We start from the raw sequence: 18,716 nt of genomic DNA, 5'->3' as shown, positions 1-18,716 counted from the left end.
TTGCAGATGACATAGTTATCTTGAACTTAAGTCCACATGAATTAAGCAATTAAGAATAAAGAATTTGCAAGCACAATACTCAGGCTATTCTCAAACAAACTTCTGCTTTTTAATAATGGTCATTTGGGAGTCATGGACTATTTTCTAAACCATCAATTCACAAACAGTGATTCACACTATGAACCAAATCCATGACTCATATCTGTGAACTTCAAGTTGCTAGCAAAACAGCTGGTTTAAAGATAAACCTAAAGAAAACTCCAGTTATGTTCAATGGCTATATACAACCAGAAATAATAAAAATCAATGACGATAAAATTAGACAAGTGGATCATTACATATACTTAGAACTATGGATATCACTCAATCAAAATACCATGAAGGAAGTCAAAAGACTAACAATGCTTGTATGGAAAGCATTTGAAAAATTACAATCAATATTCACAAGCCAATTACTATGCCTGAAAAGGAAAGTTTTAACCAGTATATTCTCTCTGTATTGATTATGTGGCTGTAAAACATGGACATTAAATGCAAAGGAAATTCAAAAACTAAGAACAAACAATTTACTATGGAAAGATGTATGCTTGGTATCAGAAGACTCGATTGCAAAACGAATACTTGGATAAGAGCTCAAGTCTCTGACATTATAGAATAAAATGCTATGAACACTGATCTCCACAGTATCTATAGTTGACTGGAGTGAATAAACCCAGTCAATGTCAATGCTTCCAAAATATAGTTTTGCTTGTTTTTTCACAAAAAAAGACCTTCTCTACTTATATAATGCTCAGTTCAACAGTCAAGACCAAATTTGTCTTCTTGGACCAACTCTTATTCCAAACTTTTCCTGGCAGAATCATATCATTTCTATATAACATCATCAGCTTCCAAACAACGTTTATGACATTATATTATACACTGGAAGTGACAATGAGCTGAGCATACTGCTTGTCTTCAAGCAGTATGCTCAGCTCATTGTAAAACAGCACAGGAGTAAAACCAACCACAACACCTGCCCAAAATTGCAATTTACTGATGAAATCATGACGATGAAAAGAAAGAAACAAACTTTTAAGACAAAGTTGTACGATGTGACTTTGGGTAAGTAAAAAAATATATATATATATTTGTTTTTAACTCCTCCTAAATAACTGCATAATTGCAATACAGTTTTCTTTATATATATATATAAAGAAAACTGTATATGCACCTATGTTTCATATTTCAAAAAAATCAATTATTTGACCTTTTTTACTTATCCAGAGTTACATTGTACAATTCTGTCTTAAAATTTTCTTTTTCTTTTAATATATATTAAAACTACAACATATGTACAAGATTCATAACTAATCAAAAAATTCATAATAGACCGTACTGTACTTGAAATAAATTTTTATAACCTATAGGCAATTTTCAGATCTAGGTATTACCTCACCTTAGCCCACTCTAAAGATGTATTATGTGGTAAACATGGACATCCTGGAAAATCAGTTTTAGCTATTACATTCAGATTCATCAGTTTTGCTTTACTAGTTACACTGGAAAAATCATCCATTTCTAGAAACAGTAATATTTTTGTTTTTAACTCCTCCTTTTTTTTAAATATATCTGTAATAGCATATTTAGTTTTAACAAGTAAAATATACAGTACTAATCAGATGGTACATACACAGTCTACTTTCACTATACTGAATTCAAAGGGACAAAAGTATAGTCTGTTACACTGGAAGGTTTGCTATAATGGATTTCCTTTTAAAAAAATCATTGATGCTATGGGATATTGACTAGAACTTAGTTTGTTATAGAAAACTTATTCACTATTATAATTTTTGCTGCAGTAACAGCTTTCTGTACAAGTGCATATGTTTAAATTTCTTAATAAAGTTGTGTAATGCAACATAAAACATTTAAAAAGAGATGACAAATAATGAGTTATAAATGTCAAAAACCTAGAGGAGTTAAATATTAATGTCATATCTGCATTTTAAATAACCAAATTATTTTCTGAAAGATTGGTGCCAAAGATATATTTGGAAGATATTTACAAAGCAAAACAGTGGTAAGCTACTCTATTCTGCTGTTGCATCATTAACAATGAACCTATATGAAAACATTTTACTTACTAACTGGTTCAGATGATCAAGTAATTATAATTTCTAAAGAAAAAATTTGCAAGCACAATACTCAGCCTATCCTCTAACAAACTTCTGCTTTTTAATAATGGTCATGTGGGAGCATAGACTATTTTGAACCAAATTCAAAACACTTCACAAAAATAAAACTCTTAAATTTGTAAACTACACAATAACAACAATAAATCAATTTTTATGTCTAAATAATTCACAATTTTTTTTTTTCATTTAGTTGTTGTTTCAGGATAATTACTGAAGCATCAATATGCTCCCCTATCATAGCAGCAATGTGATATGCAGTGTTTGCAACACTAATAATAATTATTATTATTATTACCCCAAGACCTCATGGAGTCAAAGACTCATCTGGGAGGTCCTTTTATCACACACACACACACACATCTCATCATACCGAGCCTTAAACACACTCAAACTCCTTGCAGATACCACACTCTCAGGCAAGGCATTCCAATCATTCACAACTCTGCACAAAAAAAACCTGCCTCTCACTTCCCTACTCACACCCTCTTTATACAGTTTCTAGGGATGACCTCTGGTTCTCCCCTGATCTCCCACTATTCTCTGTAGAACTTCTCCACCTTATACAACTTCTCCATCTTATAACAACCCCTTACCAACTTGTAGGTCTCAATCATATCTCCCGTCTTCCTCCTCTCCACCAGACTCTGCAAATTACATCTTCTCAATCTTTCCTCATACTCAACATTCCAGAGGTCAGAAACTACCTTAGTCAGTTGCCTTTGGATCCTTTCCAACATCTCTTCATCCTTCTGAAAATCCGGTGACCCATACTTTCTAATATCTATGTTCTCTTGTTAGTTTTTCTATACTGTAGAAGTAAATTTTATTAAGATTTTAAAGAGGAAATTTTATTAAGTGTTTACAGAAACTGAGAATGAGACACTAATTAACAACACTTTAGAATTTTAATGGTCTGTGAAGTAAAAAAAATGTGAAAATTTTGCAAGGTTACAGGATAGGTGACACAGCCAATTATTAGATCCCCATATACTAGTAAGGTGATGTCTAATTGCCACAGCATATTTGAGCACTGTTGCCATTCATAAAAATCTTCTTCATGTTCACAGTTTATCCCTTTGATAACAGTCTCTAAAGTAGGTATCATAAAGTAAAAACCCAAATGGGCAATGATGGCAAGAGTTGAAACAACGGGGCCTGTAAAGTCTGGTATCTCTGTAGAACACTTTTGCACTTGCCACTCAGTGTTTCTCATAACATGACAGACCAAGAGGAAGATGGATTTTTTTTTTTTTAATGTGAATACCACCTATGAACAGTTGTAAACCTATAGCACATCAGTACTACAGATAGCAATGCAGGTTAAATAACGGAAACCCTCTAGAAACAAACATGGTACTTTTTGAGATCACTCACTTTTGAGACCTCCATTTGTATATTTAATTTGCAAAGACCTCTAATAGACTGCAACAAGAGAGGCTATTTAAATTTAAAAAAAAAAAAAAAACATGTGGTTGGATAACAGATTAATGGGTTGAAGAGGAAAGAGAGACCTGATAGTACTAGCAACTGTATATAGGAAAGCAGTATGTCAGAAGAGGATGTACCAAGGTGCATACCAGAGAGGTACGTTATAGGACTGGTACTCTTTAACACAGTAGTTCCCAACTCATAGGGGCACAGCAAGATATTTTAAATTTTCAAAAATTTACTTACTTAAATTTAATTAAGTATTTTGGATCTAACTACTTGATAAACAGAACTGTAAAGTATTTTTTTTTGGCCACCAAGAAAGTTTTGGAACCTCTGGTTTAACTTATATGTTATTGATCTTATGAACAGTCTGACAAGGAACATTAAGTGAGAAGAGATATGTTAGTTAGCTATTTTTATGGTACAAAGACATCAAAGAACATAGTGCACCAGGACACAGGTTACAGCAGTACATATGGTAAATGGTTAATAGGACAATCGCAAACATCCATGTCCCTGGTGGGATGCAAATCCGCAGCCCCTTGGCTGGAGAACAGATATGCTAACACTCAGTCAATGACAAGAGATATACCCTAACTGTGGAGTAGAGTTACTAGGAGCAAGCCGATAGCATAGTCCTTCACGGGGAACAAGTATGGCAGTATTGTTCGTTCCTCCTAGAGCAGAGCTACCAACTCAAAATTGCCAAGCATCCATTTTCCTAAAGATCAACTTCAACCTCTTGCAAATCTGGAAGTGTATAAAGTTCCTTGTGCCTGCAGTTTAGTCTACTTTATACAGACTGGTAGATCAGTTAACATCCACTCTGGATACTCCTTCACATAGGATTAAATGGAAGAAGACAGTATTAATATAAATCACTAAAGATCTAAGAGACTATTTTAGAATCAGCATATACTATAAAGCCCCTCCCCCTCCTTCCAACATCAACAAATATGGTTGCCAAACATCTAGGAGATGGTCATTCTGATACCAGATAGCCTGACTTTTCCAAATGAACTTTATGGTTATCTAGAGAGAGAACCATGTTAGAACATCAGTTCTGTTTCAGTTACAACTTGAATTTGTTTCTAATGATTTAATTTAGTGCCTGTGCATTATAACTGTCACAGTTATAATTTGTGCTCTGAAGATGCTGGGTAGAAAACCCAGTGAAATATTTATAATATATATAAGTTCAATAAATAAATTTATTTTTTTCTTTGCTGTTTATACTACTATGAAGAACCATCATCAACAACACTAAACCTTTCTATATGTATACCACCACCTGCCCGAGTGTATATGGCTCAGCTAGTCTAGTGTGAAGTGCTGGCACTCCACCAGAATATGATAAATGGTAAGATGCATGCTGCATTTTTCACACATAGGTGGGTCATTAACACTCAGTAAATATAACTGTGACCAATCCAGAGCCCTGCAAGAACAACTTCCTCTCTTCTCTTTCCACGTTGACTAGACTGCCAATGCTTAAGTTCAGACTTAATATCATACAATATGTTTGTCAGTACTTCTTGTCATGATGACTGCCACTGGGCAATTAACTTCGATCTTACAAACTGCCTATAGGCTGTATTACAGTACTATTAAACAATAAATCAAAAAAAGTATAAGCTGATCTAGCAGCTGCATCTGCAGGCTCATTCCATTAATTCCAATGTGGCTGGGAATCTAGCACAACAGAACATCAAAACCAAGGGTCTTCATTTTGTATGACAGGTATAATACCTCATATAGCACTGGATGTCAATTATACACAGAAGAGGAGATAGCCTGAGTCTGTATATATTACACACTTTTGGTAGCAGTTCAATTTGATATGCACAAGTGCAAGTTGATTGGCATGCAACTCGAGTGTTACTTACTAAAATCAAGTGGAATCTGGTTGGAGACAGTAAATTCAGGAAACATAGCAACACAGCCAACAGAGATCTCTGACCTAGAACAATCAATATAGATGGGCAAGAAATCAGAGTAGGCCGCTCTTTGTTCATTAAACAATTGAAGGTAGACAGATGATAGTGTATGAGATTTTCTGTAGTTTACAAAGTAAGAGGTCGTAAGATGGAGTGCAAACCTCACTATGCAGGAATGCTGTTGTGTTTGGCACGCAGGCATGAATTTTGTCAACATCCATGGCAACAGCTTGCATAATCTCTTTAACATTCATACCAAAAGGACGAATGGCAGTCTAACATATGTGATATTGAGCTTCCCAATGAAGAGAAAAGAGACTAGTCCATGCAGAATGCTCTGGAAGAGACTTTATTTTTAGGGCATAATTATGAGGCAACTGTTTCCAAGTGATAAGATAATGGATGGGATCCAACCTTTGGAGATTATTCTGCCTTGCAGAACCACACACTTGAGACCCATAATCCAGCACTGAACGTATTATTATTATTACGGGCAACTCCAAGGAGTCGACAGACTCATCGAGGGGAGGCCCTAACATCATGTTAAGAACAACTATTCGTCTTTCACACAGTATCTATCATACCTCGCCTTAAACTCATTCATAGTCATAGCACCCACAAAAGACTCTGGCAGCTTATTCCACTCATTTACCACTCTCCAAATAAAGAACCTAGCTCTAACACCACTGTTAACCATATTTTTGCCCGGCTTCCATGTATGGTCCCTAGTCCTCCCACCACCAGCAATATTCTCAAAAATATCTTCTGGATTAATCTTATAGAAACCCTTCAGTAATTTGAATGTCTCAATCATATCACCCCTTTTCCGCCTATCAACCAATTTTTGCAACCCACAAATCTTCAATCTGTTCTCATAAGGTTCATTCCACAGACCTGCCGCCATCTTGGTCACTAGTCTCTGGATCCTCTCCACAACCTCCCCATCAAGAAGAACCCCTGGCGCCCATATCTGGGCACAGTAGCCCAGATAGGGTCTTATCAGGGCTCAATATAGAGGAACAATAACTTGTTTGTCTCTGCTCGTTAAAGTATTTTTCAGTAACCAAGTGATTTGATGAGCTGTTTTAGCCACTTTTGCAATGTGCCCCCCCCCCCTAAACGTCAACTCCTTATCCACCAACACTCCCAAATCCCTGGCCTCATCAATCTCCTGGAGTACGGTTCCACCAATGTGATATGCTGCTGCTAATCTTTTCACTCCAAAATGCATAACCTTACACTTTGCCGCATTAAATTGACATCTGTTTTCCTTAGCCCAGTCCTCCAAACTATCCAAATCATCCTGCAAAATTTTGACATCCTGTGCACTCACAATTGCTCTACCCAACTTTGCATAATCAGCAAACAAGTGAACACTTCCTCTCAGATCCTTTCCTATATCATTAATGAACAAATTGAAAAGTAGTGGTCCAAGAACAGAACCCTGCGGTACACCACTAGTCACAAGCTGTCTTTTGGACTCCACTCCTGAATAAACCACTCTCTGGTATCTCTCCATCAATCACCATCCTATCCATCTCACCAGCCCTATATCCATCCACATCTGCTCCAGTTTACTGATTAGAGTTCCATGTGGTATCCTATCAAAGGCCTAGGCAAGGTCCAGTAGAATCACTGAAAACCCATTACCTTTATCCAGTTCAGTCGTTACTGTGTTATAAAACGTGAGCAAATTACTGAGGTATGATCTACCCTTCACAAAACCATGTTGTCCCCCCCCCATGCAGTATCCCATTTTCATCTATCCAATCCTGTATTCTTCTCTTGACTAGTTTCTCCAAGACCTTAACAACGATTCCTGATAAGCTAATCGGTCGGTAATTTACAACAGCAGTCTTGGAACCTCCTTTATGGAACTATTTTCCCCTCTTTCCATCCCCTTGGGACTAACCCAGACCTGAGACTCAGATTAAACAAAATGGTCAAGGGTACTGACAATTCTTTAGCCGCTTCACGTACGACACGAGCTGGTACACCTGTGGTATACCAATCCCACAGATGTATTGACATTGAGATTTTGTAATAGATTACTCACCTCCACGTCATTCACCACAATTCCCATATAAACTTTTGGTTCATTCATTTCTACAATGTAACCACCTGGATGATATACTCTTGCAAAGTGCTCGCTCAGTAATTCAACTATATCAACTGATTCAGTTACCTCCCTACCATCGGCATTCTTTAAAATCATTCTACCATATACATTTTTTCTTCTACTTGCAACATATTGAAAAAACTGTTTAGGATTGTCTTTAGCCTACATGGCCATTCTTTCGTAATCCTTTTTTGCTTTTCTTACCACACTCGTTACCCTTCTAGATTGGACTTTGTACTGTTCATGTGTCTGCTGGTCACCTTTCTCCTTAAATTCTGTTGAAAACACTCTTCACCCAGGATCTGGGTGAAGAGTGTTTTCAACAGAAGTGTACACAGACACTTTTTTCTGCTAAAACCTAAACCCATTACTAAGAGCCCATGGAGAGAGAGAGATACAATCGATTCCTTGCTTTCAATTACCTTCAGTTACGAGAGTGGCAGTAAATTGTGAAGTCATTAACATATAGAGCATTGCCTATAGTGGGAGGAAGCTGTTCAGTGATTGAGTTCACTTTGGCAGCAAAAAGTGTCACATTTAAGGCAGAGCCTTCAGATATGCTATCTAAGCCATATTTTGATGATATAGCTGAGATAGCATACTTCCCACTATGACTTGGAAAACTTGGCTACATAGAAAATTTTAAATGAATACAGGAGAGTGTCTTCTAAGACCTACATTATAGAGGTCTTTTAATATGCCATATCTCTAGGTTGTGTTATAAGCACTTTCCATGTTAAAGAAGACTGAAACCAGATGTTCTTGTTTCAGGAATGTATCTTATACAAGTTTCTAAATGGGCCAAAATGGTTCAAAATTGAAATGCAGAAAAGCCACACTATGTACTAGAGAGAAGATCGTTGCTTTCTAAGTACCAGAGAAGTCTTGGCATTAATAATTTTCTCTAATATCTTACAAAGACAGCAGGTCAGATTTAAGGCAGAGCCTTCAAATATGCTATCTAAGCCATATTTTGATGATATAGCTGAGATAGCATACTTCCCACTATGACTTGGAAAACCTGGCTACATAGAAAATTTTAAATGAATACAGGAGAGTGTCTTCTAAGACCTACATTATAGAGGTCTTTTAATATGCCATATCTCTAGATTGTGTTATAAGCACTTTCCATGTTAAAGAAGACTGAAACCAGATGTTCTTGTTTCAGGAATGTATCTTATACAAGTTTCTAAATGGGCCAAAATGGTTCAAAATTGAAATGCAGAAAAGTCACACTATGTACTAGAGAGAAGATCGTTGCTTTCTAAGTACCAGAGAAGTCTTGGCATTAATAATTTTCTCTAATATCTTACAAAGACAGCAGGTCAGAGCAATAGGCAGATGATTATTTGCTTTTGCTTCTATTGCTTCTAAACATCTTCCATCATCCTCTATTTATCTTCTCTTAACATACAACAGAATACTTACACAGGAAAAGTTTCCAGTGTAAGTATTCTGTTGTATGTTAAGGGAAGATAAATAGAAGACGAAGTTTTATCATTTCATAATGGATGTCATCAGGACCTATCGCAGTAGGGTGCAACAGTAAAAGAGCTCTTTTTAGTCCCTCCTTAAGAAATGGCTGATTGTATTGCTAAAGTCCATTGGTAGAAAAAATTAGCTGTCATTTCTCTCATTGCTCTTTCAATATTAAAAATTCAGGAGGATATGAAGCTGATGCTGAGATGCTGGCAAAATTTTCTCCCAAAGTGTCTACAAGCTTTGGTATTAGCAACAACATATCCATTATAATCTAAGGCAGACAAATAGAGTTTTCTGTATCTACCCTTCATTTTCCATATTTTATCCCATACAATTTTAGCACTAGTTTGATTAATCGATGAGTAAATTGAATCCAAGATTATTTTTGACTATGACATCTCACATAACATGCTTTAGCCTGAGCATGCTTAAAAGTTATCGAGCTTGCTGCCTGGCACTCTGGGTTCCACCAAGGCTTTGAATAAAGTGGAAACTGGGATGATGTTTTTGGAATTAAGGATGTTGCTGCCTGGACAATGAAATCTGTTACATACTTTGCTGCTTCATTGATTGGTGTTTGACTGACATTAAGCATTAAATTTTGCAAGATGGAAAAAGAGTATTCCAGTCAGCATTGTCCATTTTCCATATGAGCATATTGTAGGAGAACATGGTTAGTATGAAGACGTGCAAATAATGGGAAAATGATTGCGTCCGTATATATTGTCTTTGACTTCCCACATGAGTAGTATTAAAATGACTGGGGAACAGACTAAGATCGATTGCAGAATACAAGTTGATAGGCATATGGAAGAAAGTATTGAGTTCATTATTCAAAGGGGAAAGGTCATTATTGTCAAGTATTTGTTCAATGACACGGCCTTGTTCATTTGTGTGGACACAACTCCACAGAGTGTTGTACCCATGAAAGACATCCATAAGAAGCATGTGCTCAGGCAGTTGCAAGATAAGATTATCAAGATCAATTTAACTCAGCATCCTGTGGTAAATAAATTGAACCTACTGTACTAGTCCCATGGATAGGCGAATCACTACTGCTTCCACAGTAGTGTTAAGCTGGACGTGATGGAAAGGAGTATGACTATCCATTAGGATAGCTACTCCACAATGAGCAGAACCACTTCCAGTTCTGTCCTTGCATACAACAGTGAAATTTCAAGATATTCAGGAATTACCTTCTTATATTTATCTATTAATTTCAGGTATGGATGGCCAGTGTCCATCTCATCCTCTGAAATAAATGTTCAATTCATCATCTACTGTGTCAGGATCAGCTGGTGAGTTTAATTTACTTTCAGTGGATACTGAAGTGTCCATTTTTTCTGAGAGGGTGTCTGTTTATCGTTAAGTATATCATATCATATATCCTGATATGATATATTTTGTTCTATTTAATCTTTTGTATTTCTTTTTCATCTTTCCACTTCTGACATGCCATGCACGGGAGTAAGTTGGATGATCTTCCTGACAGTTGACACATTTAGCTTTGTTTGTAGAGCAAGATAATGGCTTGCTCTTTACTACCACATCAGGCAGTTTGGGCATGCCCGTGTTTCTGACATTTAAAGCATTTTAGTGGATTACGGATGTACAATCTAACAGGGGAGTTGAGACATCCTGCTTTTACATATGTCAGATGCTTAGGTGTATCAAAAGTAAGGATGATGTTCCTGGTTGGAACCAGGTGACCATATCTACATATCAGGATGCACCTCATACCTGTCACTCCCTGATCTTTAAGCTCTGAACATATCTCCTCATCAGGAACATCAAGGAGATCCCATTCTGATATCACTCACAAGAATTGAGTGTTTTATGAGGGGTCACTATGACTAATATGTCACTCATCAATGCTGCTCAGCAGTTTCTTAGAATGTTACTGACATGATGTTTCCATGAGAATATCACCAGAATGCAGTATATTTTTTATACAGTTTTGGGAAATCCTATGAATTCTAAACCTTTTTACATAGAGAATAGTAATATTTTCCTTAACAGCTTTTCACTGTTGCATGGATAATCAGAAACTTGGTATATTTATACTGGTATCACATATCTTTTGTTTCTTACTTCTGTTATCAAATGATGTATTTACAGTATCAGTACTTGGTTGAGACCTTGTTAGGAGAATGGGTTTTTTTTTTTTTTTTGGCACAAGCGCTCCCCCACCTACCACAGACCCACACACATGGATGCTTAATGACTGGCAAGCAAAGACTGCGCTTAGAAGTGAAACGGCAAAGCTGACTGGATGCTGTCCAACAGCACAAGACGTCTTGGGTCCCAATCCCAGGACTATGGGATTGGGACTGGCAAGCAAAGACTGCGCTTAGAAGTGAAACGGCAAAGCTAACTGGATGCTGTCCAACAGCACAAGACGTCTTGGGTCCCAATCCCAGGACTATGGGTGAGAAACTTACTGCAGCATCATTGACCCTTGCAAGCAAGCCCACTAGCCAACTGATCCTGACTGGGCTATCCAGAAGACCACCTGTCTTGCCAAAGAAGATTCCAAAGTAGTGCAAGACTACCTGAATCATCCTGTCCAGATGTCCATGGGCTGCACCACATGACAAACACAGCGGCAAGGCACTGGATCCCAGTGATGGTAGTCTGGAAAAAAGGACAGTGAAAAAGACTCAGAAATAGTGTAATGAACATGGGAAGAAATGCAAAGAAAAAGAGCAAGAATGAAATGGATCTATACCATCACTGGGAGGTCCCCTCCACTATGAACACATGCCCCACAGGAGGGGAGGGTTATTGGGATGGAGAGCAGAGAAGAGCAGCCTGCTGGATGAAGAGCAGAGAACTATTTACTCCACTAAGCTAATCAAGTTCAGCAAAGCTCTTTTTTTTTTTCAGCAGTCTTTTTTAAAACATTTTGCTACATATACAGTATTTATGTTAATATTGTTCACAAAATCTTCCCATGACTTTTGTTTAACTTTTTTTTTTAATTCTTTAAGGACATGTCAATTTTCTTACCAGGAATTTTATTTGATTTCTTCTTTAACTCTACCAGAAATACTTTTCGATTTTTTCAGAGAAATTCATTATGTGCTTCCTTGGCTAACTCCTTCTATATTTTTCTTCCCAGATATTTGCTATTGTGTCTAAAATTTGGTCCTTGTTTATTTGGTAAAGTATTAATAGTATTCTTTGTATCACAGCACTAGTATTATTTTATGAAAATATCTGAAATTATTTTATTCAATGCTGTTTTCAGAGAAGGAGCTTTGGCAAATTCAGTCTGCCCAAAGCAGAAAAGATGTCTTGCTTGCTGGATGAAAGGTAAGTTAGTTCCACCAAGCCAAGTTAGTTCCATAAAAGGTTGTAAACCTTTTGTCCATCATAAAGAACATAAATCTTACATCTACTACATGAACCTGAGCAATCTGACTTGGCTGAACATGCAATCTCTACTAAACACAGTCTTGGGAATAGAAATCAAACATCTACCCAAGAAGAGATTTCTTACAGAATGTCTAAATAAAGGAAGTTCTGAGAGCTTTTTATATCATAAAAATTAGAACTTTTTTTTCATAAAATTAGAAATTTTACTGACTAGTTGTTGTCTTATGTGAGCTATGATGGCACTTTTTAAAATTCTTCTGTTACTTGTATTTTAATTGTACTCAACTATACTGCAGATAACTTCCATCTCTAATTTTGTCTAACTGTGTAACATCCATGATGGGACGTGAACAGAAAGGGCATTAATAATAATCAACCATCATTAATATCATTATGTTGATGAAATGTTGATTGGAGTCTCCGTAGCTCAGTTGGTATAGATGAAGCCTTTTGGTCAAAAAACCTGGGATCAATTCCTATCCATGATGTGAGGAACCTTTATCTGGTATCTTTCGACTCTTTAGGTGAGTTAACCAGTCTCATATGGAGGTGGAGGTTTTTTCTCCTGGTAACTAGGGTTTTTCATCCCTCAAAACAAACAAACCGTAAACACACATGGCTATAGTCATACTTATGGCAAGGAAGGCAACAGGAAACCACCTTGCATCATATCTCCCTAGTAATCATCTGCAACCCTCTCAGAAAGAGAGAAGGCAACAGGATTAGGAAATGTTGATTATATATACATAAGTCTCCACCTCCTAAACAATGGGTACCTATAAGACCCAGTCCAAATAAAAAAAAGAGTTATGCAGGGTTGCCTTCCTAGTTCCTTGCTCTTTACACTGGCTTTGGAACCTTTTTGATAGAAAGATGACAACTGGCATGGTGTGCAAGAGATAACAATTTCTCTCAAGAGAAAAGCCTTTTCCATATTTAGAAAACTTAAATACAGATACCTGATATATTTCCGTGTTTCTCAACTATTTTTTACAGTGTTCCCAAACATGAAAGGTTAACCTATAGTTACATTTCATACCATGGATAGGATTAAGGGTTTTTTTTTATCATTTTTTAATATGTTTTTATATTTTTAATTTTTTTTTTTTCATAGTGTGGATCTGGAAACCCTGCTCTAGAGACCAAACATGGAACTTTTACAAGCCACTTCAGGCCTCCAATAAGCAGGACAGTGGTCTCACACCAGACAACGAAATTCATCTCCCACCTGAAGACAAATCACAAGCATCCATGCCCATGGTGGGATTTGAACCCACAGCTAATTGGTGGGAGAGTAGGTACACTAACCACTTGGCCAACCAGGCCAGAGAAGTAAAAATCTGATCCCGACAACCTCTATTTCATCAAAATCTGCTTGCTATTCTCTAAATTTCTCATCCACAATTTTTTGTATCCTCTTCTCCAATGTGCTTATATAAATATTATGTAGCACTCAGTAGCCAAATTCCTCTATAATTCTCACATATCATTTCCCTATTTTACAGGTGAATACTATAAGAGCTTGATTCCAATCATCTAGAAGTCCATCTTCTGGCCATGCATTCAGTGTAGCAATGGTATAAATTTTACTCATTACTGTATGTCCACAGATGTGAGACCCTTCAACACTTCTGCACATGTCAAAAGAAGCAGAATTCATCCCAATATTAGGGTAATCAATGCATTTCGTGAGATGAGTATTTATTATTATACATCAGAAAATTAGCTTTTCTTTTATGAAAACACTAGTTCTTAAAGTGGTAACTATTTTGCTTGTACAACAGTTGGAAAATTTACATATAAAGCACATGATTTCGAGTGTTGGTGACCAATTCGAACATCCTTTATTTCTTCTCCCCTTCAGCATGAACTGACTATTCTTGGCACATTGCCAGACTAGGTTTTATGAAGTGTGGGCATACAATACATTTATGGTTGAATGTCATCCACTACGGCTCCTTTTCCACGTTTCAGGTTTCTGATGACTTTCTGCCAAGTGTTGATATTTACTATAAGCAATGATTTAATGCAAATCATCCACTAAACAAATACCAGATAACCCTCTACTCTTTAAATATCCTTTATAGATACTACATTGCTTAGCTTAGTTTTTGTACATGCATATTGTTGCTCTGGTTTGTCTTTGAATATCCATGTAGCCTTTGACCTTGTGCGCTGATGTGATCTTTGCTATGGTACAGTGTGATCTTTGCTGTTTTTGCACCAATAAACCATAAACTAACCATCCAACCAACAATCCAATATCCTTGATATTTTCTTGACCAGTTCTTCTTCCAGATGTCTGACAGAGGATACGTTCTGCCTTGGTAAAACAGACTATAAACGTGTGCCTTTTCTCTCCAACAGGACACCTTTTCCTGCCCTCTACTCCCAACCACATCTCCTTCAGCACTATAAGGATGTTATGTGGAAACAGCATCTTAAACTTCTGCTCTTCCTTTCCATGGTCAGACTACTTCTATTCTCTCTCTCTCGATTCAAACAACTGCTCTGAATGAGCTACAGAATGTATTCTCACCGGCATGAATGTGCAGTGAAGACGGATGGGTAAGTAGTTTGATCTCCTAGTTTTTGGAACAGATTGAATATAGGCTTGTTTCCATATTGGGAGAGAATCCCAATATGGAAGAACGAATCCCAATCCATCCAAAAAATTTTCATCTATTACAAAGTAGGTTTTTTTTTGTTTGTTTGTTTGTTTGTTTGTTTTTTTAACAATAATGTTTACCAAGCCTATCCAAGAAGAAAATTCAGCACACTGCAGGTGGCCTGTAACAAGAACTCCAATTTCATATTCAGCCCAACACTGAAGCATGCAACAAATGCAATGTGACCATCAACAAATCTAGATCTGACCTTTGAGGAGGACTATCTGATGCAACTTTCACTAACTTGTGCTTGCACCTACATGACACCACCGTTACAACACTTAAAAATAATAACCTCCTGGCACCATTCTTCTTCAACTCCTGCATAACAACTAAGGAAAACCACCTCTTATCATACTAGAAACAGTGCATTACATGCTTCCTGGTCTTTTGCAAAAAAAAAACAAAAAAACAGAAGAATTATAAATAATTGTGCTTAAAAGTTGATGTTCCAGAAAATTAGAACTTGTCCGGTATTGTCACTATACCCATTTATACTTAGCTGGAATCTATCCTAATATGGAAGCAAGCTTATATTCAATATGTTCCAAAAACTAGCAGATCAAACTGCTTAACCATCAATCTTCACCTCAGACCTCTTGAATATAATAGAGAAGATTTCAACAGTCAACTCCTCCACTATCTACAAGCCTAGCAATTAATCAACAATCAATATGGATTGGTGGTTGTTGATTAATTGGCAGGGCTGTAGATTCTGTCACTCTAGATTCATAGCAGCTCTCGTAGCCAAATCACTAACAGGTAGACATGTCACAAAAAGTTTGAAGAAACCTGTGCTGTTGCTCATGACATGTCCAGAGCATCTGATCATGTCTGGCATCAAGGCCTGCTTAGAAAACTCTCACACCCTAGTCTACCTTCTATCCTCTGTAATTGGGTAGCCAGCTTTCTTTCTGGTCAATCACTACATATCAGGGTGGATTGCTTCTTCTTCAATCATCTCCACCAATGCACGAATCCCTCAGAATTTTGTTCAATTGCTTGCTCTTTTTGTCTTATGCTCCATTTGTCCTACTCATGTGACAAACTTTGCAGTGTAAAAGCATCCGAGGTTCCAAGATTTTCTATAGTGCCTTAAACACTGATCTCCATACCATTCATTTATGAAGTGAGGATAACAGTCACTTCAATATTACCAAAATGCAGTCTTGCTTTTTTCTCACAAAAAGATCTCATTCACTTTTTTCTTGATCCTTCAACAATACTCAAATTATTGAATTATCAAAATCTCTCTTCATGAACTGACATTTGCCGCTTGCATCTCCTAGTATAAACAGCTTCCTCAGCTTCTAAATAGAGGACATTCTTTTCCACTCAAGATGCTACTGATACTACTTTTCACTGAGCCAGCTACTAACTCTCTACAAATCCCAAACCGGCAATCTTAGAATACTGATCACATGACTGGGTATGGCGGCAAAAAAATTCTCTAAAAATTCTTGATGTGGTGCAGAGGAAGGCAATTTTGCTGATAGATGATTCCTTTCTCAATGACTCATCTTAACCACTATCTCACAAAAGTAATGTGAGATGGAATTACCTGAGAAAGTGTATTTTCCACAGGTAATTCCATCGATACTTCGCCGCTGAACTGGCATCCATCAATCCTTCACTTTTCAGAAGACCTGTTAATCACAAGCAACAGCCAAACTTCCTTTTAGAGCCAAAATGCAAAACTCACCAAACCAGCTTCTACTTTTATCTTCTCCGCATATGTTAAGCTCAGCGATCTGTCACAAACAAGTAATTTGATATTTTAGAAACCTAATTAAGGAGCTGATAAAGCAACTGATCTAATCTGCATAGTGTATAATGTTTGTCAATTAGATGTATTCTCTGCTAGTTTGCCTGTTTATAGAATGAAAAACCTGGGCTTGGAGGAAAATTCCCACTACCTCCTAATGAGATTAGTTAACGTACTTTCAGCTGAAAATCCAAAGCCTATATAAAGGTTCTTTGCATCCTAAATGGGATTCAAATCCAGGTGCTTCCAACCAAATGATGCTTTGTCATTAACTGAGCTAGAGATGCACGGCTTACCCTCTTACTATTTGATTCCCCTTGCCTCTATTATCTAGAAAACTCTTCCTCGAGTAGTGTTCCCCAACTTCAACTTATATATAAACATTTTTAAGTATGTTCATCAAGTGTCACAGTACTGTTTTGTAGAGTAACAATGCTTTTTTGGTAATGCATCCTGAACACTGATCACAGTATTGAGGTAGTTGCAAATTTTGATATCTGTCAATATTACATAATGAAATGGCTATATAATGATGACAGACATCAAAATCTTCATTATATATCAAGCCAAATTGAAAACTCAAGTGTCACAGTACTGTTTTGTAGAGTAACAATGCTTTTTTGGTAATGCATCCTGAACACTGATCACAGTATTGAGGTAGTTGCAAATTTTGATATCTGTCAGTATTACATAATGAAATGGCTATATAATGATGACAGACATCAAAATCTTCATTATATATCAAGCTAAATTGAAACCTTTTAGGCTCTATATTTTATCTTTTTTCTTAAGTTATACTTTTTTTAGAGCAAAAAACAATAAATTGCATTTTTTTGTTCAGAAGAAATTACAGAAGAAAGGGAAAAATGCAAACTTCCAGTTTAAAAAAAATGCTATTTCATACGTTTTAAGAATGAACTCACACATTTTAAAAACAAACTGTCTTAGATATAATGTAATTCAAGTATTAAGGGCATGACAGAAAGAAATTTTACCAATTAATGTCTGATAAAAATTGGGTTCTAAAACGGAAACTAAGTGATTTCTAGTAATTTGTCCAAGAACTGCTAATGACCACACCAAATCCAACCAAATAAACTTTGCATCTATATTTTCTCTTCTGAGTCGAGGCAACAACCTATTGAAAATGAAGTTTACTTCTTCAGGAATATAATTGACTTTTGCAAGAGTTGATATATATGTAGCATATTCACGGGATCCACAGGAATCTAAATGTTCTTGAATCCACTTTCCACATTTTTCAAGAAGTGCTATGAAAGAATGTAGATAATTAATATAAATAAAATAACTTTGAAATATACATTATATTCTTATAACAAATAATCAATTAATAAATGACAGACATTTTAAAAACCAAAAAAGCTTGCTACTCTTTCATTAAATATTTCATATAATATTTTAACATTGAAAATTAAAACAACTATGAAACAATATCACAATTCTGAGCTATCTTTGTGTTTTTCTTTTACATAAAGACAAAACAATTGGATTATGAGTAAATTATCTTTTTTTGTCTTTATGTAAAAGGGAACTTCTCTCTTTTGAATAGAGAGCTATTCAAAAGAGAGAAGCAGTGACTTCAAAGATAGTTTTTTTGAAATCTACTTTATTTTAATACACTCATTCTCACAAAATCTCGAACATAATGGAATACATGTTCTCCATTATGTTAAGAAGTTTTTCAAAGTAATCATGAGTAAAAATTCTTCAGATTGTTTTCAGAGCATTTTCTCACCT

At 36.2% G+C, this 18,716-nt stretch overlaps 1 protein-coding gene across 5 annotated transcripts in view; it reads right to left on the bottom strand.

Annotated features, from left to right (window-relative positions):
• Window positions 1-18,716, bottom strand: part of LOC150093801 (FAST kinase domain-containing protein 4-like) — a 162,066-nt gene that overhangs the window by 87,258 nt on the left and 56,092 nt on the right. For all 5 annotated transcript variants that reach the window (XM_090412990.1, XM_090412989.1, XM_090412988.1 and 2 more), the window contains exons 3-4: window positions 17,954-18,229; window positions 1,439-1,560 (exon numbers count right to left, since the gene is read on the bottom strand). In XM_090412990.1, the coding sequence (XP_090269116.1) occupies window positions 1,439-1,560; window positions 17,954-18,229 (398 nt within the window). The remainder of the gene's footprint in view (window positions 1-1,438; window positions 1,561-17,953; window positions 18,230-18,716) is intronic.

The sequence above is a fragment of the Typopeltis vanoorti genome, chromosome 23, assembly GCF_054136105.1.
Source record: "Typopeltis vanoorti isolate ZY-2024b chromosome 23, IOZ_Tvanoo_1.0, whole genome shotgun sequence".
In the NCBI taxonomy this organism is placed as follows: Eukaryota; Metazoa; Arthropoda; class Arachnida; order Uropygi; family Thelyphonidae; genus Typopeltis; species Typopeltis vanoorti.
Note: the sequence above shows the minus strand (reverse complement) of the source record. Positions and strands in the feature narration are given on the sequence as shown.